Raw genomic sequence first — 27,389 nt, 5'->3', positions numbered from 1 at the left:
TGACTCTATCCTGGGTTTTATATTCATCTTGTACTGTGAGTGTGCTGGGCACCACTTGTCATGAGACCCTTTGCAGGTCTCCCTTCACAGCTCCCACCACCAGAGGTGTGGAAAGCAGAGAGGCGTGTGCAGACCTTGCAGTGGCTGTCAGGGCTTTTGGGAAAGGGCTGTGTGCCTACACAGGGCAATCCAAAGAGCCCAGACCAGTGTAGCCAAAAGGTTTACTGATCTGGACTGCAATCCTGCAGGCTGCTCTCCTGAGCTTCCCCATTCCTTGCAGCCATAGGAGACCAAGTGCCCAGCGGCTTTTCCAGGCTTGCTGCAGAAGCAGAAGGAATGCTGAATAAAGCAGGAGGGCGGGACATAAATCCCCTTTCAGAGGCCAGAAGGCCTGCCCTTGAAAGACAACAGCTCATCTACCCACCAGACCAAGGTCTCTCCTCTGTGCAAGCCCAGGCCCAGGCAGGGTTGTGGGTGGAAACGAGGGGATACAGTCTGTAGTACCCTGGCAGTCAGCTGCAGGGCTCTGCAGTGCCAAGCCCCAATTTGGCTTTCCTGTGATGCTGCAGGATCTTTTCTTTCTTATGTCTCTTGTTGTCCTAGAAACAGAGGAAAAATTTCTTCCATAGAAGCCCATTTGTTACACTTGAGGCAGCATCTTCTGTCTCTCACTAAAACTGTGTATGGTCACAAAAAAAAAAAAAAAACCCTTGCCAGAAAATATATGGTGAGTTCAAAATCTTCCAAAGAAACCTGGAAAAATTTAATACCCTCCAAACATTCCAAAAGCCCTAAAATTACTGCAAGGGTCAATGGGCACTTTGTAACACTGCTACAATGTATGTTGAGCAACAGAAGTCAGCACTCTTGTGTGCATATATATACATATATATATAAATATTTTTATAGATGTAATTATATGTGTTATTTATGCATATTGTTGAGAGAGAGAGAGAGGGGTCCTCATTTCTAGCCTTGGATTACAGCTTTTGAAGTGGGGGGTGTCTGCTGGAAGAGAAAGTCAACATGCCCTCTGGTATTGGCCACTTTTCTCTCCTGGTGCCAGGGCTTTCCTGGAAATGATGGGATTTTGGGGGCAATTGTCTTTATTTGAGAGGGAAGCTTATGTTCTGGGGAAAATGTGCCCTTCTGTGTGCTCAGCCAGGCAATAGATGCACTGGGTAATTTCTCTGAGGCACATGAAATGTTGTAGCTGTGTCAGGAAAGGATAGTGACTGATAAATTTCCTGAGGCTTGCAGGATCTGGAGGCACACTCCCAAGGTGTGCCTCAAGGAGTCCGTGGCAAGGGGAGAAGGAGAGGAAAGCAGGCAGAAAGGTTTGACAGCCATGATGCTGACTACCTCCAGATCCTGGGGGGAGAAGGGGATGTGGGGCACCTCTGAAAATCTGGTTTCCCACTCTTTCCTTTTAGAAATAGGCCTGGAAATGAAATTTTCCTCTTTTTTTCCCTCCCAACCACAGCTCAGAGGGTTTTGGGTTTGTGCCAAAAGCCAAAACCCAACAGCTCTGCAGATTCAGGTGCCTCAAATACCCACATTTCCCTCATGCCCCACACTGACCATGGATGTAGCACAGACTAACACTGCTGGGCTCGGGGGGCTGTCCCAGGGAAGGTGTGCCCTGCTAGGAGAGGCTATAGCTGGTGACCTGCTGCTCACCCACAGTAGGTTTGTACTCAGGAAGGGGTTTTGTGCAAACATATTCTGTATCTTAAGACACCTCAGAACCAGGACACTTGTGCTCCTGAGCAGTGAGACAGCATCTTCTCCTTTGGGGAAACTCAGATAGGATTACTATCTCATCTGCTGCTGGAGAGACCAAAGGACCTGCTTGGTGATGATTCAACTGCTCAGGATGCTGAGACAGCATTGCTCTCCTCCCTAAAGCAGCCTGACTGCTCAGTGTACAATGAGGACATGACTTTTCAAAGCTCTGAGATACACCTGTAGCAATCCCAGCATGGAACCAGTGGGCACAAACCCAGAAATCAGCTCAGTCACTATTCCAGGTCAGTCCCTGAACATGGCCTCAGTACCACAGGAGCTTTAAGAATAAATCTGAGGCAGAGAAGATGGTCGATGAGCCAGTCTGGCAAACTCACCAGTGTGAAACTAAACATTGGACATTTTTATCCATCTTAATTGATGGAAGGTGTGGAGAACTCTTCATAGGACGAGGAATCAAGGGACCATGCAGACAGTGAGACACAGTCAGTTTATTTATTTTTCACAGTAATAATTTTACAAGTGAAAAGAGATTTCCAATATTTTTACAACCTACTTAAGGTAGAAAGATTTAAAACTCAAAATCTTTTCTTAAAAGAAAGGCAACCATCCCTGCTAGTGGCAAATGAGCCTCTGCTCAGCTTGTATCCGATTGGGATCTCAGAAGACTGTCCAACCTATTAAATAAGATACATATCTCCTGAGAACAGCCTTTGTTGTTTTCTTTTATAGATCTTTGTTCCTCCTGTGCTGTAAGGTCTCCAGGGCATGGCCTGTGTTACGGAGCACCAGATGTACTATCTGATTTTAGGAGATCCTAATTATGAGGAATATGTCAGAACAACAGAAAACTTAATTTAAAAATCCAATTAAAGCTGCCGAGTGACAGCTACGGACTTGTGTGTTGCATCACCTCCTAGTCCCAGCAGCTTCCATGTGGAGAAGGGAGTAGTTGAAGATATTATAAATCCTAGATAAGGACATCATAAGGCCTGCATGGGGATTTTTCTGACCATAAGTTAAAATTGGCACACATTTTGTGGTGGAGCAGTAAACCTGAGATCTGTTTTGGAGCAGTCACCTTGGGATCCAGGGTCCGATGGGAGGGTTATCCTTTCTCGTGAGTAGTGGGACATTTCACAAGATGTTCTGGATAAAGAAATACAAAGGTAACTGTGTGTCTGGCACAGGGGTTGCTGAGCACCTTCACCTCCTCAGGTCTTGCTGGAGCACCTGCAGCAGTAGAGACCTCGAGGATGGGATTCTGATGCCATCACAGCCATCCCCATTGCTTGGGGGACCATGGAGGAAGGACATTGGCATGCAGGGTGGGGGGAGCTCTCAGGTGGCTTTTTTGAGAGATAGGATGGGAAAAGCTGACGGAGAGAGGAGGTGAGAAGTTTCCAAAGCCTCCAGCATGGCAGCAGACACCTGCTTCTGCCAAAACCAGCTGAACCTGTCTCCCTGCTGTCATCTCTCTGCGGGTTCAGGGCGTTCTGAGCCCCCGGCCGGCTGAAGGGCACGGGGCTCGAGGGCTGCACCCTCCTCCTGCACCAGGGCAAGCTCTCCTCTCTGGAAAGGGGCTGTTTTCTCTGCTCTACCCAGAGACCTGCTGGGGCAGGTGGAGGTCTGGCCCCTGCTGCAGACAGGCTGAGCACTTCCAGGCGGGAATGAGCCCGCCCATACAGCCCCACAGAGCCACGAGTCAGGGATAGGGAAGTACAGGGTGGTTTTGCTTGGTTTCTTTTTAGGAAAGGAGATTTTAAGTATTCTTTTTAAAAACATGATAATGTTTTCAGATTTTAAAATATAAATTAATAACCTTTCTAAATAAAATAAGAATTCAATACTTTTAAAAAGTTTTTTTGAAGAGTTTTATTTTTATTGGAGAGTTTAAGACTTCAGGGGGGAAATGTAGAATTTATGAGTTCTTTAAAAATAAGGAGAATTTAAAGGTTTATTTTAAAAGGAGAATTTTAATCTGTTGGTTTTTTAGAGAGGTTTTATGACTTTTTTTAAAGAGAAGATGTTAAGGTTTTGGGGGGAGTTTTTAAAAGAATTTAAGATTTTTGTTTTTTAAGGAGAATTTCAGACTTTTTTTTTAAAGAGCCGAGGTGGTGCGGGGGAGTTCCGTGTGGGGCGGGGCTCACCTGGGGGGGGCGGCGCTCACCTGGCGGGGCGGGGCCGGCGGGGCGGGGCGCGGAGGGCGGCGCTGGGGCCGGCGCGGCTCCGCGCTGCGGGGCGGACGGAGCGGAGCGGAGCGGAGCGGCTGCCGCTGCCCAGGAGAGGAGCCGGAGCCGCGGCCGCGCTGCCGTGGCCGGGCCGGCGGCAGGTGAGTGCGCCCGGGTGCGGCGGGGCCGGGCAGGAGCTGCCGCTGCTTTGCAGCACCGGGCGCGGCCCTGCCCTGCCGCAGCCGGGCCGGTACCGCCGGGAGCGGCCCCGAGCAGGGGGGCTGCGGCTGAGGCGGGGCCGCTGGCCGCGGGTGTCCGCGGAGAGAGCCGTCCCCGGGGCAGCCGGGGCCTCGCCCGCCTGGCAGGGCCCGCCGCGGAGGGGACAGCCCCACGGGGCTGCCAAGTGGGGCAGGGGCGGCGAGCAGCTGGCTTGGGGCAGGGCGCCGCAGTAACCCCGGATCCCGTAAGGAGAGCCCGGGCTGGGGGGACGGGGAGCGGCGTTCGGCACTGGCGAGACCCGAGCCCCGCTGCCACCTGCCCGGTGCCGCCCCTGTCGTGTCCCGGTCGGTCGAGCAACCGGGTGGCTTTGCCTCCCGCCTGCCCGAGGCGCTCCCAGCAGCCCCGGCCACCAGCACGGTGCAGCCGGGCCCCGCTGGCAGGAGCGGCCCCGCCGGCGCTGCAAACGCTGCCCGGAGCCCCCAGCGGAGGAGCCGAGGCGGCGTGGGGGTCTCAGATGGCCGTGCCAGGAGCCTCCTCCCCTCGCATCCGTGGGCCAAAACCTCCCGTCCTTTCTCCCTTCAGAGACGTCTCCGTCTCCCCGAGGAGAGGGGTTAAATTCCTCGATAAGAGCCAGGCTCCAGCCGCATACTTCTGATGCCTTCCGTGAACTCTGCCGGCAGGTTGGCAGGTTGTTTCGTAACTCCACTTGTGGCCTGCTGCGGGGAGGAGGAGGGGGGGAACGGGACACCGAGCTCCTGTCCTGGCTTTTTTTTTCCCTGCCCTGCAACAGCGCTTTGTAATTGCAGGTTAAAAACCCAAACGTGGGTTCAAGGGTATTGTACAAAAGAAAGGGTCACAGCCGTGCGCCTCTCACTCCGAGTGGCTGCCTCAGGCACAGCCCATGGCACTCCCCTTGGGATGGCTGTTTCAGGAGAAATCAGGCGGAAACTCGTGAGAAATGGTCGAAAGAGGCGAGCCGGGAGCTGTGGCTGCTCCTCCTCGCCGTGAGCCGGGCCAGCTCCCCGGGATGCCGGTGCTAACGGGGAGGGCCCGGGCCGCGCTCTGCCGGGACTTGCCGGGCAGGCGCCGGGCCCCGGCAGCGTGTGGGAGCACGAACGGCAGAGCGCCGCTGTCAGATGTGGGGCCGGGCGGCTGCCGGCACGGGGCAGCGGTGCTGCGCGCACCTGTCAGCTCTCCTCGAGGGGCAGCGCTGCGGGGAGCAGGCGGGAATTGCAGCTCTTCCTAGGGAGACGAGAGCAAACCGTGAGCACACGCTGTATCTGCAGTGGGCAGGAGTGGGAAGCGTTTTCCAAACGCTGCTTGTTTTCCTTATCAGGCAGTGCCGGTGGTGTCTTCTCAGGAAGGGGCTGTGGGGAAGGGGGGATGTTCTTACCTTCTGTTGATGCCGTTGGAATGCCAGGAATCCTCCCACATCCCCGTTATCTGCTGGGGGAGCCTGAGCACGATGCCTGGACTCCCTCTCCACATACCTCTGCTGGCTTCCCCATGCCTTCTCGAAAGAAATGGCGTGGAAATCCAGAAGCTGCCACAAGTGCACACATCTTCCTGAAGCCTTTCTTCCACCGTGTGTTGTGAGGTCAGGGAGTGCTGCTTGCAGCACCTGCAGGTGCCCAGCACTCACAGCATTGAGCACTGCAGTTCCCAGGGTCCTGCACTATTTCCCTGCAAGGGCATGCCAGTTGCTCTAAAATATAAAACTCTTTGCAAATGAGTGTGAGAGGGACATGGAAATTAGTTTTACCCAGGTCTTAAAGAGGCAGACCTGAGCAATAATCTGGCAACACGTGTGTGCTGTCCACCTCCACAGTGGAGATGTGTCCTGTGCTTGCCTTCACTGTCGCCACGTGCTGCAAGGAAATATTGCTTGAGTGCATCTGCATGGTCCACACTGGTTCATCCTTTTCATGGTTTTCAGCATCTCTCTGTCCTGTCTCGTTCATGTCATCTTCAATAGGAAAACCCTCCAGTGGTGGCACAGAATTGACCTACGCCCATGTTCTGTTGTTTCTCAGTGTGCTGGGGAGGGAATGCTTTGGGAGCAGTTCCAGACAAAGAGTTAATCCTTCCTGGCTGGGAGGCAGTGATGTGTGTGCCAAGGCTTCAGAGCAGAGTATTTTCTGGAGTCATGCGAGGTTGGGTGCTGTGGTGAGCAGGGAGAAATCCAGGTGCTGTTGGACAATGGGTTGCTCTGTGCCCAAGTCTAAATAAAGGCATGAGGGACACTTTAGGTTTCAGCTCTGTGTGTATGCATTGTTTTCAAGAGCATCTTTTTAAAGGATATTCTTCCATCTGTTCCAGCTTGTCTATGCCCTTGCAAACCTATGTATTCAAATTAAAGCTTAAGCTTGGCCCCACTGAAGGTTTTTCACCTTCAGTGAACAGAATCCTGTTGTTATAAAGGACTGCTAACATTTTTATGTCCTTCCATTTTTCAGATGCCAAGTTCAGGAGCTCCTAAAAGTGGCTGATTGTCTGGCTTTTTATGGGCTGGAGTCAGCACTTTCTTGAGGGTTGGGGTGCTTCCAGCTGCCCCAGGCTAGTCATCTAGAATAACTTGTTGCTTTAAAAAGAAAAAAAAAAAAAAAGAGGGAGGGCACGGGGAGGGGGGAAAATAACCTGAAACACTTCTTAACCAAACACAGGACAATTGCATGAAGGCTTCTTGAATTGCCATGAAGGCTTCTTTTGTTGCTACTTCCTAACCCTGCTACAGCACACAGATCCTGCTGGAGGTCTTCATCTCTGGAGCCTCATGCTCAGCCCTCCCTGTGTCCTCTCAGGTGCCTCGTGCATGACAGTGGAATGTCACAGTGCTCTCAACAGCCCTTTGGGGTCCAGAGCCTCCCATGGATGTCCTTTGTGGTGTTAGACCCAGCATTGCACTCCTGAGCACAGTGGGGACTAGGGCATCCTGCAGGAGAGCAGCTGTGCTGGCAGGGAAGCCCAGTGAGTGGCAGCCTCCCCTTTGCTCTCTGTTGTTCCTGCCAGCCCAGGTAAACCATTGGCACCCAGATGGTGTTGTGAAGCTGTCTGACAGGGAGAGCACTTGCAGGGTTCTTGCTGGTTTAAAGATTCCTGCTGTGAACAATGCTTTCCCCAGGAAATGTGAGTGTGCAGCAGGGAGCTGGTCTCTGCCTCTGGATGCTTGCCTGAGGCAGCTGGTGGAGTGCAGCAGGTTGGATAAACACCATATCCATCTCTTCATAAGAATAGAGATGGGTTGTGCTGGTTTTTTTGGAGGCTTTGTGGTTACTGTTTTCACTTGCCAATTTTTATTTTCTTTTCCAAGTTCTGGCAATGTTTGGAGGTGTCAGCACTCCTTTCTGCTAAGAGCCAAACATACTTGTGGTGGGAATGCTGGGTGGACCTCGTTGCATGTTGTGATCGGTGCGGGCTGGTTCCTGCAGCACAAATGCACACACTCTCTTCTCTGAGGAACAGCTTAATTGTCAGAGAGCAGCTCGTGGTCTCCTTGGACTCTTGACCGGTGTGCCCAAGTCTTTGCTTGATGGTTTGTGCCTGTAGGAAGTTAGGTGTTTCCCAGGCTTGCTCTGAGGTCATCTCTCCTTCCTCTTCTCCCTGCCCTGATCCCTCTGGAATGGGACTTTCTCAGGGCAACTTGTCAAGTCCTTGGGGTCCCATCCCAAAGGAGTGGCTCTGCATAGGTGTTTGTGCACAAAGGATTCCTGTAGTTGTTTGAGTGTTTTTGTTGTTTTTTAAAGACCTTTCTATTGCTTTTTCTAGTATTTTAAAAATCTTGCAAAGTCGCCATTATATGTTGGAAAAGGGCATTTGCTTTCCCACTCTGGAAGGGAAGCATCAGTGGGACCCAGGAGTGGAGGTGCTAGAAACATGGCTTTGAATCTTTGATGCTGCATGCTGAGGACTAGCTGTCCCTCAAAACTCCTTCTCAAGTATTTCTTTTTTGACTGCTTTAATGCAGTTTGAGGGTTGCCTGGGCAGAGACATTGGATTTGGTATTGTCCTCTTTGAGTTCATTTGGCTTTTTAATGACCTGCTGAGTACAAAGAAGTTGGGCTAGGAAGTTCAAAAGTACTTATTTCCCCAAAGCCCCCCCATGTGAGTATTAGCTGCATGAGGATTAAGTCCCTAAATGCTTCAGAAGAAACAATGTATTTTTATTGAGTCTCCTACTCTGTGCAGGCAGGAGTGCTGGCCCAGTCCCCAGCTCATGTTCCTATCCCATTTTGATCCTTCAGGTATCTTAAGTGCTGGACCTGTGTATGGAGCAAGAGATGGAGCCCTTTGCAGGCATTAAAACCCCTTCAGCCAAAAGTCCAGCAAGGCAGATGGGGGGATTGGTTGGTCATGCAGCAGTGATTTCCTTCTCTTGTTGTAGGACTGTGATTTTTACCCCTGGATGGATGTCCCAGATGCACTTGCCTCTCCAGAGATATGCCATGATTTTACTGCCTTAAAGAGCTTATTGTCTCTGGGTGGGTTCAGGCAGTGATTGATAGCACCTCCACCTGATTAGTCATGTGGCAGGCAGTGTGAAAGCAGAGACTTCTAAAACACCCTAGGGTCTTATCAGAGGTTTCAGCCAGGATTCATTCTGAATCTCTTGTTTATTTGTCTTTGTGTCTGAGCATGTGAGAGAAAGGAGCCTATTCAGCTCTCTGCAAAGGGTCATTAAAATCCTTTTTAATCCTGCAAAGTTATAAATAAATATCCATGACAGCATGCACCTGCATGTTCATCTGTGCATCCTCTACTCTGGACACCCAGCAGTATGTCCTTGACATGTGGCTGCTTTCTGAAGCAGGGTAGGAAACTGCAAGTTATTCTGGAAGTGGAGAATAAAATCTGGAAGGTTTATCTCTGGTTGTGCATTTGCTAACTTGTTAATTACCCTCTCCTGTAGGAGGAGAATTGCAATGGAAAGAGGATTGCTGATGGCTGACACCAGCACTTCTAGAGGCTGGAAGGCCGGTTGGAGAGAAAATATTTGTAGGTCATTTGGCTTTTTTATGTCCCTGGTCCTAATTGCAGGAGAGCTGCAGAGCCTGAATTTTCCTGTAATCCTATGGGGATGAAATTCTTGCTTAATTGACAGGAGACAGGAAGAGTGTCTGTCTCTGCCTGCATTATCAGCATCATCCCCTAGGCTGGGCTGGGTGAGCATCTCAAGGAAGCTGCACTTTGAGGGTCCTTTCTGGCTCTTCTGGAGGCACTGGGAGAGGGACCTCAATGGTTGGGTCTTGCCCTTGAAGGTGGGGAGAATGGAAGTTCTCTTCCTTGGCTGGGAAGGAGTGTTGCCCAGGCTTGAGCAGGCTCTTGCCTCTCAAGATTGCTCCTGTGTTCTGCGTGGTGAGAAATACAAGCTGTGTTCCGACTTGGGGAAGGGACTGTGTGTAATAACTCACAAATTGCATCGTGCTTTCCCTGATGACTGACTGCTGTGGAAGATGAACACAGCAGGGATTCTGGACCTGCTGGCATATGAGTGCCATGGTTGTGTTTGTGTGGATGCTTGGGCAAGTACCCCTCAGAGCCTGCCTTTTAGGAGCTGGATTCATCCCCTAAAGATGATGAACCTAATCTAGATCAGCCTAGAGCCCTAAGATACCTAGAGCTAGTCTTGCCCCTGTACAGGGGGCAAAGTTAGGTCCATTCTGGGCATGGCATCAGGGTGCACTCAATTGCACAAGAAAGAAAAGAGCATGGGAGTGTAAAATCCTTTCCTCTTTCCCCTCTAATCTACACACTGTTGCTAATTTTGCTTCTCCCCCTTGTGAAGAATCTACGGATTTATTTCCAGCTGCTTCCATGAAGTCACTCTTCACATGTGGGACTGGGGGTGATGGTGATGGTTACAGGAATAGCAGGTGCTGCTAATGATTCCCTTGCAAACCTTCCTGTTTAGAGCAGGCTTTTTCCTAGCCAGCCCTGCCAGCTCTCCCCCCACGGACAGTAGCCATTAGTGCTGCAGGGGAGAAACATGATGCATGCAGGTGTGAAAGATGATCCTTCCGCTTCCAGGCTGAAGCGCTGTAATGTGAGTGTGTGCAGTAGGCGGAGGGATGTTTTTGCTGCTTTTAATTTATAATGAGCTTTTGGTTGGTGGCTCATCTGTGAGGTGGACCGACTAGTAATCATCCCTAAAATGTCACTGGCTGTGATTCTAGATGGTTTCATATGATTCTCAATGCTGACTTGGCACGGCCACAAATCTTAATCTTGTCTAAGAGGGAGAAAAGGTCTCTCAGCTTCTTCACAGTGCTGTTTCTGTTTCTTCTGTTTCCCTGTGGGTTTGATGCTGTAGCAGACCCAAAAGCTTGGGTTGAAAAGCAGAAATCCTGGCAGGTGGAGGTGGCATGCAGTGAGTGTCTTTGACACCAGTCATGATGTGAGCCTCCCTTCCCTAAATCCCTGCTGAAGGCCATCACCCTGAGGACCGTCCCCATTCTGCGTCACAGCCCTGGGCAGGATTCGTACCTGACTCTTCCTGCCCTGCTCAACATTGGCCAGCCTCCTCAGGCATGTTAGCGTGGGTCTGTAATTTTTGGGAGGAAGTGGAGCAGAAAATCTCTAAGCCTCTATTTTTCTATTAATGGGAGTTTGCTGGTGTGGTGCTTATGGCTCTCCAGAAATCCATCTCTTTGGGCAGTTCCTGCAAGACTGCAAGATCCTTGTGTGGGACATGTGCCCCCTTGGATTGCCAGAGGATTTTGGTGGTGGTCTGTGATTTCTGGCTCAAATCATGCTTTAGCTCTCAAGCATGCAAATGCCACAAGACATAGTTTTCCTTTTGATGTCCTTTAGTGCAAAAAGCCCTTGAAACACAGATGTAACTTTTGCTGATGCCAAGTGTGCATTATGGGCTGTGGGATGCCCTCAGCAGAAGCTGCTTGCTATTGAAAGGCAGCAGACCCTTGGGAGGTGTTTGGGCTCGGGTTCATCCACACATCTCTGGTAAAAGTGCACCTTCAGGTTAAATTACCATTTTGGTAATTTGCCAATTTTTAGGGCTTTCTGTCAGGCACAACATGTCAGAGTAGGGAGCTGGATGGGGGATGGTGGGTGAATTGAGGATATGGTGCTATTGTGGCCACCCCTAAATAAGCTGCTTGGGTGTGAATTAGAGCCCCATGCTGGCTGCTTCCTTGCTCCTGGGTACTTGTGGCTACCTTGTGTAAGGGCTGGTGGCTTCCTTAGGCCTGGGGTGTGAGAAGCACTTGCACACCTTCCCTGTGATGGTGGAAGGATGAAGAGCTGCCTCTCTGGGCTGTGACCACTCTGGTAGGACTTGTTTGTCACCTCTTGAGCTTGTTTAACCCCTGTCAGTTCTTTGTGCCGGGATGAAGTAACCCATCTGCTGCTCCAGTTTGGAACTCTGTGCTGCGAGCGTCCCAGCCGCACCCTGATGGCCCCCGTGCCGAAGGACAGGACACTGCTGCCATTGGTAGGTGACCCTCTTGGCTGCCTTGCACCGGGCCAGAGGATGTGTTCCTTCAGGATCCTGGGGCTGGCATCCTCAGGACAGGCTGAAATGGTGGAAGGGCATCCTCAGGTCAAGCTGGAATGGTGGAAGGTCGTGCACCAAGTGGCCGGGGCTTTGCCTGGTGCTCCCAGCTGCAGTGGCAGTGACCATGGGTGGTTGCTGGACTCTGCTGCACAGACAGCTTGTTCAGAGATGTGGATGGTCATCTCTGCCCAGCAAGGGAGCTGGCAGTCTGGCACGTGCCACAGCATCAAACCTTGCCATAGCTGATCCGTGCTCAGTGTTGGACCAGCCAGTGGTCAGCCCTGACAATGGCATTGCCTTCTGTCCTGGACGGACGTGGCATGGAGAGCCCAGCAGAACTGCTCAGTCCCTGTAACAGCTCAGCCAAGGGCAGGTGATGTCACTCCAAAAGAGGGTCCCAAAGCAGCAGGACAGTTTGTGGTCTGGAGGGAAACCTGGACCATATCCCATCCCCTCCAAACTGCTGCAGTTGTTGTCAGGAGGCTTCAGTTATTTATGGATCTTCTCTGTGTTGGTCACCAGAGTAAAAGGGAAGCTTCTGCCCCACCAGCGGTTTCAGCAGGTGGGCAACCATCTCTCCCCTTTGGTGCAGCAGCTGGCCCCAGTGCTTAGAGCAGGGAGAACCTTGAGGAAGTATTAAATACCTGCTGGATGTGTCACTGTTGAAGCAGGGCAGTGAGTCACAGCCAGCCTGCCAGCACCCCAGCACAGAGGGTGGCAGCACAGGCCAGCCCTCCCCTCCCCACCTGCTGCTTACTCATGTGCTGGGTTGGGTTTTTTTATTGGGGTGTCTGCACACAGCTGGGATGAGCATCCCCCTGGCACTGGGTGGGAGAGGAGCCAGAGGGTCAGGTTCAAAGAAGAAATAAAACAACTGAGAGTACCCCAGCATTTTCCTGGGCTGCACCCAGAGGGATGCAAAGCTGCTGGTCCCCATGGACACCTTGGTGCTTCACAGATGGCAGGCTCATCACAGCCTGCTCTCAAGTACTAATGCAGTTTATTAGCTATGAGTCTTTATGCCCCTACCCTCAGCCTAAACCCTGACACGAAAGGCTGGTCTTCTGGATTCCTTTCACTTTCAATTAGGCTTTCTTGGAAGCCTTCCCTGTGGTGCTCCTCTCCTGCCACCTGGCCCTGTAGCCAGCTCCCTGACAGGGGTGGACACAGCGAGGGAGGTGAGTGAACCCGCAAAAATGGGTGAAGCCTTAGTGCTGGCAGGTTGCCCATCTCAAAACCTTTATGCTGGTCCCAGATATTCCTTCTTAGCAGCTGTGATAGAGATGTTTGGGGTACTTTGCTATTTGGGTTGCAGTAGGCCTTGCTGTTGGGTGCAAAATGGATGAGTTTTTTCTGAAACAGATTTTGAAAAAAATTGTTATTGTGTGTGGCAAAACATATTAGAAAGACTCTTGCAAAATGCTTGCACTCCTTGGCTGGAAGGTGCTGTCTCAGCTTCTGAGAGACCCCATAGGGGACATGGCAGCTGGCCCTACAAATCAGGAGTGGTCTTCACTTTTGTGAGGAGGGTGACTGGGCAATATTCTACTATTTCAGGTCCACGGGAGGTCGCCAGACCCTTGTGAGTCCCAGCAGCCATCAGGATGGCAGTTTCCAGGAGCAAGAGGTGCATCCTCCTGCACGTGCAGAAATACTTCTTCTCCACTTCCTTTAGCCTGACAGTTTCAGGGAGGCTGGGAGACAGCAGTGCCAGCAATTAAAATAAAGCCGTGGGATCTGAGATTTTTAATTTAAAAAAAAAATTTTTCTAGTGTCAGCTTTTGAAATTCTGACTTTCAGTCAGGAAATCTGTTGAAGTCATGGCATGAATCATCCCTACCCTCAGTTTTAGGACCCATCACATGGGGAAAAGGAACAGAAAATTAGTCATTTTGTTAATCTGCTTCCAATAAAAATTATTTAGAATAAAATAAGCGGCCTTTGGGAGCAGCAGTCATGTGTCCTGGCACCCACAGGCACCTGCTGGCTTCCCTGGTGCTGTTTTGGAGCAGGGGCAGGGCCTGGCAGCTGCCTGCCCTTGGGGTTCATGATCAAAGCAACCTGCTGGGGCAAATAGAAACAGAGGCAGCTGGAAACCTGCCTTCTGCTGAGAAGCTGCTCTTCCCCAGGAAAAGTAATTCTTGCCCAAAATAAAAGCCCATTATTTCTCCTACCTGGTGGTGTAACGAGGGCACCCACTATTAATGCTGGGGGTTGGCAGAGAACCCCATTAAGAGGGGAGTCTATTTGCAAGTGGGGCAATGAGACTCACCCCCAGCTGCTGTGGTTTTGAGTGATGGTAAGGAACTGAGTAGGTTACAGCAAAGATGATGCTTGGGGCAAGGAGAATGTTTTTAGGCTTATTGCCTGATGGGGTTTTATTTGGTTTTTTTAAACTAGATTGAGGCTGTCATGGTGGAGTATTGGGGATGAGATGCTGAGGGCAGCCTGTGATGTCCCTCCCAGGCAGGAACTGAGGGGATAAGGGAGCACTGCAGGTCCCCTCAGATAAGGATGAACCTTCATCCTCTCTGCTCCCTTGTGAGGCCAAGGGTTTGGGGGAAGAGGGGCAGCAAGGCTGGTTGTGAGCGGGAGCTGATCCTCCCCAGAAGGCGGGGGGAGGGCAGGCAGGGAAGGGAGCAGCCCCCAGCCCTCTTCAAGGGGGCAGATAACATCCTGTATCTGGCTGCAAGCGGGAGACAGCTCCCAACCCCCCAAGAGGTTACAGCAAGGACCCCCTGTGCTTGCAAGGATCTAAGGAAGCAATGAAATCCATTAGATTTTGGGGTGCTGGAGAAGGTGGTGGGGGTTATGCCCTGGCTGCATTCTAGGGCTTTCTCCTGCATGAGCAGCAGGGCTGGCTGCTCCCAGGCTGTTGGCAGCGCTGTGCCGCAGGCTGGGCTGTGGTAAATGATTGCCGGGAAGGCCGGCCAGGGCGGGGCCAGAGCTTGGTGCCTGGTTTGAACCCGGGCAGGTGCCCGGGGCCGTGTGCCCGCAGCAGCCGTCCTGCTCCCACGGCGCTCGGCAGCCCCGCATTTTGGCAGCACGGTGAGACTGTTCGGTGGGACTCAACGAGCTGGGTTACTTTTCTTCTTTATTCTTAAGCTCCTGGCCCCCGTATCCTGGGTTGTGGCACAAGAAGCCGGATTTGAGACTAGCTTGGTGCCTGGGCAGGGAAGGGGGGCGTAGGGAGTGCTCTGTGGGGTGTGTTGCTCCCCAGCTGTGGTGTTAGGGTGCTGCTGAGGAGAGGCTGGGGGGGTGAACAGCAGTGGTTTCAGGGTGATTTAGGTGGTGCCGCAGTGGCACCTGGACTTTGCTCCATGCCGGGGGACAGTGGCAGCCTTGAATACACAGGACTGGGGAGTGGTGCCAAAACGCAGCTTCAAATTTATATCGTGCAAATGTTAGTTGTTTGGGGCTTACAGGGAGGTGGGCCGAACCCAGGGTGTCCTTCAGCCCCACAGTTTCCCCGGTGGCTCAGCCAAGGCAAACATGAGCTCAGCGCTGAGGTATTTCTGACTGCTGCTCCATGCCCATGTTTTGGAGGTGGGCAGGGAGGTGGCACCAGCAGGACCCGGCACCTGCGTAGAACGTCCCCACCAAGCCGTGTCCTCCTTGGTTTCTCCTTGCCTTTCTCACACCACGATTAAAATTCCTCATCACCGGAAACAGGACCCTTCAAGCCCTCCCTTTGATTACTCAAGTAGGCAACAAAAAATAATGAAAAAGTGGAGTTTAACCAAAGGTCAAGCTTTCTCACAGCCTGGCTGCAAACTTGGGATAGCTGGAGCAGAGGGAGGGGCTGCGACCAGTCGGGCGAAGCTGGGAAAGCAGTCTGTGACCCCCCTGGATGGAAGGCCTGAAAATTTAGTGTGTGTTACTCCATCCAGGACTTTCAGACAAGACTGATAGTGTCAAAACCAGTGTTGTAGCAGGGAAAATAGATACATCTTTGCATGGTGTTTGAAAACTCTGTAAGCTCAAATATTTGAGTTCTTTACAGCTTGTGCTTAATTTTTTTTTAATTTATGCCAGTTGCAGTTGTTGAGCTGCTGGAAGAGACAGGAGTTGGGTGTGCCCAGGCTAAGAGGTGTTGTTTTATGGTAGTAGTACCCACTGAATGGGAGGTGAGCTGGGCCCAGTGTTGGTCAGAGCCTGGGCTTTGTCATAGGTGTTTATGCCTGGCTACCCCTCCAAAACCCTACCTTTGGTCATGCCTTTGTTCAGAAAGAGGCTTTATTTTAATTTCTCAATCTCTCTCTGATAAATTGAGATGGATGTAAATATGAAAATATTTAAATGTGCATTATCTGCATCTTCCCTCTAGATCATTGCAAAAGTGGGCCACCAGTAGTTCATCTGTCTTTTCCAAAGTTGTTTAGAAAATCCCTCAGTGCCTCAATTTCTCTGTCAAATTTCCAGAGAAATTGCAGTGAAAATCCAGACCCGTAAAACCCATTAAAAGTCTGTGCTCACAACAGAAATAACCTGGGCATCTTTTGGGCACCACACAGACACACAAACCTCATCATTTCCCACCACAGGAAGATCTGGACCCACTGTCCCCACATGAAAAAAAAAATTTCTTTGCAGATGAATATCAGTGTTTAATAACATCAGCAAAAGTGCAGTCTGTGCACAGGGTGGCAGCGAACAACTCCTTGGTCTAGGATTCGCCCCATGGGATGATGGTTTAATGACACTGCTTTTAAAGCATCTTGTATTCCTTGTTAGAGGCTTGGGATGGAAACCTGGTTTCTTTTCTCCCCACAGGCAGCCTGTCCTGCAATGACCCAGAGCACCTGAGGCCCGGCAGCTGAGGGGATGGAGCTGAAGGTCTGGGTGGATGGGATCCAGAGGGTCGTGTGTGGAGTCTCGGAGCAAACCACCTGCCAAGAAGTGGTCATTGCCCTGGCACGGGCCATTGGTGAGCCATCTCCGTCTGCTGGGGGGTGCCCCATCTGCAGGTTCCTCCTGGAAGAGGAGTCCTTGAGCAGGTGGAGGTCTTGCTCTGGGGTGGTGGGGCTGCCAGCAGCGCTGCCTGTGGGGCAGCAGCCTCAGCACAGCCCTGCCGGCCTCTGCTTTCCCGATCTGATGTGCTCACCTCCTCCCGGCAGGTCAGACGGGCCGCTATGTGCTGGTGCAGAAGCTGCGGGAGAAGGAGCGGCAGCTGCTGCCGCTGGAGTGTCCCTTGGAGTCGCTGGCCAAGTGTGGGCAGTATGCCAACGACGTGCAGTTCATCCTGCGGCGGACGGGCCCCAGCATGGCCGAGCGGCCCTCCTCGAGCCCCCTCCTGGGCTCTCCCCAGGCTCCCGAGAGGACGTTCATCCGGGCCAGCTTGCCCATCAAGCCCAGGCTCACCAGCATAGACGGACCCCGTTCCAGGGAGCCCAAAAAGTCCATGACCTTCAGCCTGGGTCCGACAGGCTCCAGCGACCTATTCGCCGTGAGCCGATGGAGGCAACAAACACGGGATGGGCTAGACTTGGAGGGTGGTGGTGTTGTCCAGCCCTCCAAGGAGGAGCTTTTTAGGAGAGTGTTGCAGCAGCAGGAGCAGCTGCATTCCTTGGAGGCCCATGGAGACACCCTAGAAATGGACCTACGGCTCTGGGAGCGCAGCCGGCTTGCTGGCCAGGAGAATGAGATCCTCTATCTGGAGCAAGTGGTGCGGAGGAATGAGACGGAGCTGGGTGAGGAGGAGTTCTGGCAGAGTGAGCTCCGGCTGGAAAAGGAGTGCGAGCGGGAGCGACAGGAGCGGGTGAGGAGCCTGCGGGCCAGCCTGGAGGAGTACACCCAGAGGATCTATGAGCTGAGTGTCCGGACTGAAGCCCTGCAGGAGGAGATCCAATGGGAGATGGCTGAGAGGGCCAAGAGGGGGAAGGAGATCTCTATGCCCAGCCCCATAGAGCTGGAGGACATGGCCACCAAAATGAAAAGGGACCTGGAGGCCAAGGTCAAGCAAGGCACCCAGCTGGAGAGCAACCTGGCCAGCGTGGAGAAGGCCCTGGAGGAAGCTGAAAAGAACCTACAGGTAGATAAGACTGGGTTGAGCCACACCATGGGATGGTAAGATCTTGAGGAGGGGGTGGGACCAGCTTTCCAGACACATTAGACCTATGGGTTGAGTGGGGTTGGTTATTTCACCTGTCCAGTGATCTTGGGACTGGCTGCACAGCTCTCAGCAGCAGTGATCACTGACAGAGGGACGCTACCACTCTTGCCTCACTGGCACAGGGTCCCACACCCATTGCTCTCTGTGCAAGCTACACCTGGGCTAATGCTCCTTCTGACTGTTGCACCAGGAGCACAGCATCACCTCACTCCAGCACAGACAATGGTGCTGGAGCAAGTGGTCCACGTGTGGGGTTGGTGGCATTGGCACAAGGGTCAATGTCATCTTGGATGAAGGAGTCACAAAGGGCTTAGCAGAGGCTCCCATGGTGCCTGTGCACAAAGTCTTTTGACCATTCAGGGCTTGGGCTCATGGTGGGGGGCTGCACAGTGTGGAGATGGCAGCTCTGGGGATGAGTTGTGATGCTCCCCCAGCTCACGGTGGGGAGCTGCACAGTGTGGAGATGGCAGCTCTGGCAATGAGCTTTGATGCCCTCCCCAGCTCTCCTGTTGAAGCCTCCCAGCATCAAGGATCAAGGGGCTGCATGACTCCTGCCTTCTACCCACCATGTCCCTTTGGAGCAAAACGGGGAAGCTTCTATCCAGGCTTTCCCCAGGCTGTCCATGCTTTCAGCATCTTTCCTTGAGCATCTCATTTGCATTTGGCAACTCCCAGCACAGCGGGCGCGTTTGATGGCTGCTCGCACCCTCTTGTGGAGATGCAGCAGAGCAGGGCTGTTCCCAAACCAGCGTCATCCTCGTCCCCGTTGCTTGGGCACCTCCCTTCCTGTATGCCCTCAGAGAGGGGCGGCTGAGCCACAGTACCCCTGAGGTTCCCTGTGCTGGCACCGGCAGGGTGAGCCTCAGCCGGGGAGCAGCCCCAGCCGGCCCGCTTGGGGCATGGGGGGAACGTGCGGCTCACCCTGTCCCCCCCTCGGTGTGTGTTTTGCAGGCCCAGACCCAGGAGCTGGAGGAGTTAAATAAGGAGCTGAGGCAGTGTAATTTGCAGCAGTTTATTCAGCAGACGGGGGCCACGGTGACCGTCGTGCAGGCCCGGTCCGAGGAGGACGCCCAGGCGGAGCCGAGCCCGTGCGAGCTGCCAGCCTACCGGAGAAACGGAGGTCAGCACGCTGCCGCTGGCTCGGCCGCGGGGGCTGCTCCGCGGGACCCTGCCCGCTCCCTGCCTCCCTCTCCGAGGGGTCAGCCCCAAAGTTGGCCACTTCTCCCCTGAGCACTGAGATTAGGCAGGTGGGGGTTTGTGTGCTGACATGGCAGTCGCTCACCACTCCCACGGGGTTTCAGAGATTTTTCACCCCTGGGGTTCCTTCCTCCTCCCCACTGAAGCCTGGGGGCTGCCCACAGACATGCACGGGAGTCAGATCCTGCATTGCTGCTTTTGGGGCCGAGGCGGCTGCAGGGAGCTTTCCTTCACAGCCTTGCTCATGTCACCACAGCGGCTGCAGCAGGAGGCAGGTGGCTGAAGGCCGGCGTCAGTCCCCGGGGGCTGTGGGCTGGTGGGGACATCCTCTGGCCACAAATGACCTTTCTGTGTTTGGCGAGGGAAGGGTGGTGCCCAGGGCCTTGTCTGCAGCCTCACAGGTGTGAGAGGAGGCAGCGGGGGGGTTCTCACGGAAAGGAACCTGGTCATTTCTCCTCTGGAGCACCCGGAGCGGGTGACATGGCTGCCCTGTGGCACTGCAGCGGCTGTGCCCAGCGAGCCTGGGAGGCTCGAGCCCTGCCTGAGCTGGATGTTTTTCCCCATCCTGTAGGTTTTTCTCCCACCGCTGGTACAGACTTGCCTCCCCAGGTCAGCACCAAGCAGCTCCTCGGCCATCCCAGGACCCTGCCGGAGCCCCTGGTGTCCAGCCTGAACCCCGAGGGTGCGTATGTCCCACTGGGGCCCTGGGAGCCTGAGCTGCTCTGCAGAGGATGGCTGGGAAGAGGGGAGAGGCTTTTGCTGCCCAAAATGGGCTGCAGAGAGCAAGCGTGTGCTGGTGGTGGGAGGCCAGAGCTATTTATAGATGCCATTAGGAAGCGCAAAGCTCACACTCCAGCAGTCTCTGCTGTGCTGCCAGGGGCTCACACACTGGCAGCCTGGCTCTCTGCCCTGCCAGGAGCTGTGGAGGATGGTTCTCATCCCTCTCCTGCCACTCTGTACCCCCAGGGTTAAGGCCTTGCTCAGTTAGGATGAGGACTTGTCTCCTGTCTTTTACAGGAGCTACTTTTGTTCCATATTATTGACCAGTTCATCCCAAAACCCTTCCTACCTCCTGTGACTTTTTTGTCCCCTTGCACCTGTTTTTTTGATGCAGCAAAAGAGAGCTGTAGTAGGGACACCTACCTGCTGTGGTGATGCTACATCCACCCTGGCATCCTTCTCCCACCCATGCCACCTTTGCCCCAGCAAAAGCCTATTGCCATCCTCCACACAGCCCCATACATCCACCCCCATCCTTCAGGACACTGCAGCAACTGCACTCCCATCTCCCGGTCCAGGCTTTGTGCTCACATACATCCTGTTTTCCACTCTCCTTTTTGCAAGTGCTCACCCACCATGGTGGGATTGCTCAGGTGGTTTTTTTTTTTGTCTTATCTTGCAGTTGTATCAACCAGGCAGAGCATCTGGAGGTAGAAGGTCCCAGGCAGTGGAGGATCAATTGCCTTCAAAGTGTAACTGTATAAATAAACCATATTATATATATATATATTTTATATTTTTTTTTACTGCTTTATATTGTGAATGGATGTGGATGGCCAGACAGAATATTTTTACAGACTGTAAAGTAAAACTAGAGACTGATCTCAAAAAGCAACCCTCTTCCCCTGAGGATGAAAGCGACTCCCTTCTATTTTTTTTTAAGTTATATTGAACAGAAAACAGCAGTGCACCCATTCTGCATAGCCTCCTCAAAAGATCCATCGTGCATTTGGAAAAGTCATTGTGCCTTTGACTAGGGGAGCAAAGCTGCAGTGGAGACCCACGAGGAGGCTCACCTGGATGGAGCAAGTTAACAGATTTCACAGCAACTCGTCACTGCAAGTGGGGCCATGACAAACAGCCTCTTCACTGGCGGCAAGCGAGGCCCAAAATCAGTTTTAAGACAAATTTCTGGCCCGTCTTTTTTTATGTATATTATAAGAAACCTGTAGGAGAAACCACTTTCTATGGTGCCACAGACCACGCTTCAAGGAAGCACACAGCAGGAGTTGTTTTTCTTAAATGCATTTAATATTTCAACTTCTTTTTAAAGTAAAAAATTGCAGAATGAGCCCTTCCCCGGTGGTGGTGTGAGTGGGGAGCAGGACCAAAATACTATTGGTGACATTTCCCTGATAATTTTTTTTTAACTCGATGGCCAGTAGTTACCATTCTGTTCATCTGTCGCGGTGGGGCACCTTGTCTGGTATTTTAATTGCAAAACCAAAGTGGTTTGGGGAGGGGATGAGTTTGTCTGGGAGATCCCTGAGCCTGTTTTCAGTGTTGTATGCGGAAAATGTGGCTTGGGCACAGCGTTCCCGGTGAAACCCCGCTTCCCTGTGCGAATGTAAATCCCGTGCGCCGCAGATCCAATTTTCAATAAATCTTTGGGAAAGGATTGGAGCAAAGCGAGTGTGAGTGTGCTCTTGTGGCCAGGCTGAGCCGTCCCTGCCGGACACGTCCCAGTGGTTTGCGCACCCCGCAGCTGCCTCTTCCATTCCGAGCCATCTCTTTCTATTTGCCGAATTAAAGCTGTGAGTATTTTATAACTGACTGACTCTTATGCACACAGTGCTCTTTTCTTCTTTTTTTTCCCCCTTTTTTTTTTTCTCTTTTTTTTTTTTTTAATCGTGAAGTGCTTTACAGCCAGGGGATGCAGCTTGTCTCCGGTGAGCTGCGGCCATCTCTGGGATGAAACATGGCAACATTTTAATAATGCACAGCAGCAGCAGCAGCTCAGAGCATTTTAGGACAGGAGGCAAAGGGGGTGGTGCTCAGCTGCAGACAGGAGCAGGTAAGGGGAAATTTCCCATTTGCCTCCAAGCCTCTTTGCAGCTGGATAACAGCAGCCAGGAATGGCAGCTCTTGCTGTCCATCACCATCTCCCCTGAGCTTCTGCTGGGCTCTTGTGCCTGGGGACATCTTCTCCTCTCAAAGCTGATTTTCAAGGTGTCACCACAGTCCAGCAGGCTGATCAAGTAATATTAAAGGATTCAAGTTTGCATTTTGGGAGATCCACTGGTACTGCTGTGTCTTAGGTTATGACTGGAGAGCTGTCACAGTAGGGAGATGCAATTTCAAAGTTGCCTTTTTTGCATTGGGGCTTTTGGGGCTTTTTGGGTGGGTTGTTTTTCAAGCTCCTCCTCACCCTCCTTAAATCATGTATCTCAAGGAAAATTAGTTAAAAATAGGTTCATTACATGCAGCTGTTTCTCCGCTGCTTGTTTGCTTTTTGAGCTTTGTGTGCTTTTTTTTTTTGAACTCTTGTTTTTTAAAGATTCTGCCTTGCTAAGGAGTGGGTGATGGACAGTGTAAAAAGACCATTTCAATGCTGCTTGGGGAGGGGAGGGAAAAGCAGATTAGAAAACCCACTTTCCCTGGACATGGCTGGATTTCAGTGTGTCATGGGACATCCTTTATGTATCCCAGAAAACTGACCTCTGCAGGTTTAAAACTGGATCTTTCATTTTTTGGGTTACATTTGTAGCCTTGCCTTCTACAAAATAAACAAGAATAAAGAGAAAAGGGTCATCACCTATGGTACTTCCAAATGGGGGCAGAAAATTAATTTGAATGTCTGGGGGATTTTTTTCCCCTCTGTTACAATTATATATTATTTATCAGTTTTGTAGGTTCAGTCATAATTCAGTCAATCATAACAGGCCAAACCAGCACCAGTCTTTCCTAGAGGGAGGTGTGGGAGGGTGTGGAAAATAAGGATTTAAAATATATATCACAGCAGATTTGGCCCTTCAGCTGATGCCCCTTGGCTGGCATGCAGGATTTGGAACTGTTGCATGGGTGGGAGACAGAGTAAATCAACTGTGTCCCCCACTGATAACCGGGCATGGGGCTAGCGAGAGGGCCGTGACCAGGGGCTAACTCTGAAGATTGTGGCTCTTTGCAGATTTTCTTCACTTTGTGTCCCACCCGCCATCACCCAGCTGCTGCCTAGGCCAGCAGCGTTTTACAAGGTAATAAATGACTTTGATTAGCACCTCAGTCCCTGCTGTGGTGCACGTGGGGCAGAGGTGGGTGGTAATAAACTCCAGTGTTACCTCGGGAGCTCCCAGCCCAGGCTGACCTATATTCCTGGGCTCGGGGGGCCTGCGCGGGTCCCCGCCTGTTATTTAACGCAGCGAGGCTCGATCCCCGCTGCCCCGCCCTCCCGCTTTTAGCTGCTCTAAAGCCTGTGTCAATAATACATTTCTGCCATTGAATATTTTATTGATGGTTTGACTTTTTTGCTGCTCGCGATTCCCATTTCAAGGCTGCGTGATTGTTCCTAATTAAAATTTTATGCCCTGGGACAAGCCTTCTTGCTACAGTGGAGATGATGCTGTCCTTTTCTAGGCCACTACAGAGTGGTAGGAAGAAATTACCATTACCCATTGTTATGAGATTAAAACAAAGCAAATAAATTATTGTTTTTTCCCTTAAAAAACAAGCCAGCAGCCCAGCGTACGGCGCGTACTGGAGAGGGAACAACTGGCTTGCCGGCAAGGCAGGGATCCAAGCGTGCAGGGTGGCTCGAGGATGCTGTGCCTGGCTGCACAGGGACCCGTGTCCCCATGTCCCTCAGGCGCCATGGGCAGCTTCCTCCTTCCCTGGAGCGGGCAGGAATGGACTTCAGAGCTTGTCTCTCCTCAGATGCTTCTCCTGGCTAGCTCCAGTGCCATCCGAAAATCACAAAGTGAAGGATTTACCTGTTTTTCGCTGGTGAGCAGTCCCGCATTTTGTTGGCTTTTTTTCTTTAATAAATCTGCAGGTTCTGCCAGCACAAGGCACCATTCAGAAGAGTATTTCAGCCACCTCCAGCCTCCCTGGTGCCCTTTTCCTGGCTGCACTACCTGATTTTTTTTAGGGTTTGTTGTTTTGTGGTTTGTTTTTTTTTTTTAATATTGTGTGAGAAAAATGGCCCCCAGCTCCTCAGCCCTCTATCCTGGACGGTCAGCTCCTCACCACCCTCATCAGATGGTGGTCTGGGTGCCAGCACTGCCCCAGGCCAGTGCAGTTTCTTCAGGGCAACACTGCTGCAGACACTTGAACCATCCCCAAGTTGCAATCACGTATTTGTACAAGTTCCTGGGTGTTTGGGTTTGGATAATTTTTTTTCCCCCTCAATTTCATCTAGAGTGCTAGAAGCATTTGTGCTGCCTCCCAGCCCCTGGATTTGGCAAGCAGCTTTTAAAGCACACACTTCAGCACCAGTTACATAAGAAAAGGTGTGAATGTCTGGAGGAGAAAATGCCTGATGGTTTTGCTCCCCGAGTGGTGTACAGATGCTCTGCTGCTTGCTCCTGGCTGCACAGCTTCTCCCAGCATAGCTCACTGCAGATGAGGAAGAGCTGTTTGAACCAGCGTGTGTGTCCATGCAGGGAGCATTGTCTGCTCTCCTATGATGATTTTTCTTTCTCCATCTCACAGTGCAGACTGACTGCATTCTACCTTGCCCTGGAAAAAAAAAAAAAGCACCATAAAGCACTAGAGGAGGCTGGGAAATTTTCTTGTTTATGGATGAGCAAGTTTCTCTCCCAATGGAACCTCCTGCCAGCAGAAATCTTTTTTTTTTTTTTTTTTTAGGATGTATTATATAAGTCCCTGCTTGCATTTAACTAACTGACTTCCTCTTAAACAATTCATGTACTCCTTCTATTCCTCATAGAGCAGCTTGCTCCTGCGGTGAGGCTCACCTGACACTGGGACATGTTATGGACAGAACACAACAGGCATTTCTTCATGTGGTGCTTGAAGGGTAAGGCCTGTTCCCTTCCCTCCTTGAAGAGCTGAAACAAGAACAAAATCTTTGAAGAGCACAGAGTCCCTTCAGCTCAACAGGCCTGAAATTCAGCATCTTCCCCTCCTGTAAGGCACTCCCCTGCCTCTCACCAAAAATCTCACAGTTCGGAGTGAAAGCACACAACTACTCTTCTAACCAAGCTAAGTACCATCTTACAAATCTGTTTATTAGCTACTGAAAAACATGAAATCAAGGGGCATCACAGCCCTGGTGTATTTTCTCACTGCTCAGGAGCACCCTGCAGCTAGGCCAGGACAGAAAGGCTGATGCTGGGCTTCCTGCTTGGGGGACAACCATGTCACACCCTTCTGCTCTCCTTTTCAAGCCACCTTCACTGGCCACAGAGGCAAAATAAGAGATGGGAGGAACCAGGCATGCAGTGCAATCAGACACATCACTGAGAAGGCACAGCTTTCCTCTTCAGCTGGTATGATGCCCTGGATTACAGTAATCAGCACTCAAACACTGGTTTTGCACATTTATTGAAGACTTCAGGTGACAGCACAGCAGGTTAGTTTTGAATCATGCCAGAAGAATGTTAAAAACAGGAACTGAGTTGGATGCTCCCCCCACTTACTGGAGACACACACAAAAAAGGCAAAACCAAACAAACTTCACTTCAACCCCTTCCTTTTGCTTACTGGAGATGAACAGGATGGTTCCATTGGTGGTAGGAAGTCGGAAGCATTCATACCATAGTGCTGCTCACGGGAACTGGGACAGGCCTTGCCAGGTGACCTGCAGAGCTGCTCCTGCCAGCGGCATCTCCCAGGGTTAGCTCATCAGCCAGCACAGTCCCAAACGCAGGGCTGTTCATTCAAAGAGAAACAAAGCACCTTTATTTTCAGACACAGGTTTGTTACGTGCATGGTCACCTATAAAATGGGGTGGCAGGGGGACCGTGGCCTTCAGTTTCAACTCTCAGCCACACTTGTACACAAATGGATTTTGCACCAGGTTTCCCTCCCTCCCTTTCTCTGTGTGGCTACGCTGTGCTCCTGCCTGCTTGGGACCAGCAGTGGGAAGATGCTGTAGATGCAGCTAGGAAAGAAAAAAAGCAATCTGGGGCTGAGACAGCTGCAAACTTGTCTGCCCAACCCAACCCTGTCCCCCATTAAAAAGAAAAAAATAAAAAGGCCTATTCGGCTTCTGAACAAACATGAAAGCATGAAAGTATGAAAGCATCTCGGGTAAATTCGGTTGGTTTTCCCATCTTCCCAGGCTGTTTGAGCACTACAGAAACACAGAGCACAGAGGGAGCTGAGTTTCCTTGTGAAGAGCAGATGTTCCTCTGGGACAGAGACAGAAATGATAAGAGCATGAAGGAGAGATAGGGACAGGCAAAACTTCTCAGAGAGACACTTTACCAACAGAGGACCTTGCTCTGCCTTTTGTGCAATTAACTACTTATTGACCAGAGCACTACCAATTCCTTCAGATCAAGCCTTTACAACAGCCCAGGGCTACATGAGAGCAGCCCCAGGAGTAGTGGGAATACCTGAGCCCTTCCAGCGAACCTCAGCAGCTGTGGTGAATCCCAGCTGGATATTAGGAACTTCAACTGACAATGAAGCTGTGCTGCTCTCCAGAAAATACACATTTCAACTACCCAGCTTCTTCAGCAGCCGAAAAATCACAAGAGGTAACTTTGTAGGAGAAGCCATCTGCTTCGTCACTTCCTCAGTTTTTAGTGACAGCCACCGTGGGTGGCTGGAAAAGTCCCTGCCTGGCTTGCCTTCCTGTTCCTCGGGGCCATGAAGTCAGAGCCCCTGCGTGACATCACAGCACATTGGGCACGGCAGCTCTGCAAATGCCCAGCCAGGGCCGGGCCGCCAATAGAGCCCTGGCACAAGATGAGGAAAACAGCGAGCAAAGGTGAGGGGTGGGATGGAAAAAAAAACCAGCAACAAAAAAGGAAAGTGAGGCTCGTTTCTGCTTTTCCTTTAACAGACTAGAGAGTCTCTGTTTAAATGTGACTCATCCAGGGCAATACTAGGCAGAGTTTCTTCTATTAACACACCCTTGGCAATAGCAGTTCAGTTAGTCACTGACCGGCTCTCAAGACGTCACCGGCCGGGATGATGCGTCTCTAACTTGGTACGGAGTCCGCTAGTACTTATTTACTTTGGAGAAGAGTGAGAGAACAGAGAGAGGCACGCCATCCCTCCTGAACAACTTTACCACCAACTACTCGCACCCACATGCCGACGCGGCCCGTTCCCTCCACCTCCCGCGGGCACACCGAGCCCCGGGGCAGGAGCGCTCCATCTTTCCGCGCTCCCCTGAGCGAGCGCGGCCGATCCTGGCCGATCATCGGGGGTCCGCAGAGCCGAGCACGGGCAACCGCTGGAGGCAGGACAGTGGTGACCGATGGGGAGCCGACTCCCTGGCACGCCGGAGCCCCTCACCTGGCTGGCCGAGAGCGCAGGAGGGCGTCGAGGCTTCGAGGCGCGGGTCCGGGGAGGCGAGGCGGCCGCACAGTGATGTCCGAGGAGCAGGTTAGCCGCTGTCACACGCACAGTGGAGTCGCCGAGAGCACAATGTGCGTTAGTCAGTGGCTCACCTGCTCCTGGAGGGTGACGGGGGGGCGGCGGGGCCCGCCTGCAGCATAGGCGACACCGGGCAGCGCGAAGG

The 27,389-nt window shown here is 51.9% G+C and overlaps 1 protein-coding gene across 2 annotated transcripts in view; it reads left to right on the top strand.

Annotated features, from left to right (window-relative positions):
• The window catches only part of RASSF7 (Ras association domain family member 7), a 233,852-nt gene extending 211,837 nt beyond the window's left edge, over positions 1-22,015 (top strand). The window contains exons 2-7 of one of the 2 annotated variants that reach the window (XM_054276076.1): positions 4,038-4,078; positions 16,420-16,573; positions 16,764-17,677; positions 18,710-18,878; positions 19,527-19,637; positions 20,358-22,015. In XM_054276076.1, the coding sequence (XP_054132051.1) occupies positions 16,471-16,573; positions 16,764-17,677; positions 18,710-18,878; positions 19,527-19,637; positions 20,358-20,389 (1,329 nt within the window). In that variant the 5' untranslated portion in view covers positions 4,038-4,078; positions 16,420-16,470 and the 3' untranslated portion in view covers positions 20,390-22,015. The remainder of the gene's footprint in view (positions 1-4,037; positions 4,079-16,419; positions 16,574-16,763; positions 17,678-18,709; positions 18,879-19,526; positions 19,638-20,357) is intronic. The other variant, XM_054276075.1, reaches the window with a different exon arrangement.
• The last annotated feature ends 5,374 nt before the right edge of the window (positions 22,016-27,389 follow it).

Source organism: Melozone crissalis, unplaced genomic scaffold, assembly GCF_028551555.1.
Source record: "Melozone crissalis strain CALT ecotype California unplaced genomic scaffold, PUWL_Pcris_2 ptg000018l_1, whole genome shotgun sequence".
NCBI classification, from domain to species: Eukaryota; Metazoa; Chordata; class Aves; order Passeriformes; family Passerellidae; genus Melozone; species Melozone crissalis.
Note: the sequence above shows the minus strand (reverse complement) of the source record. Positions and strands in the feature narration are given on the sequence as shown.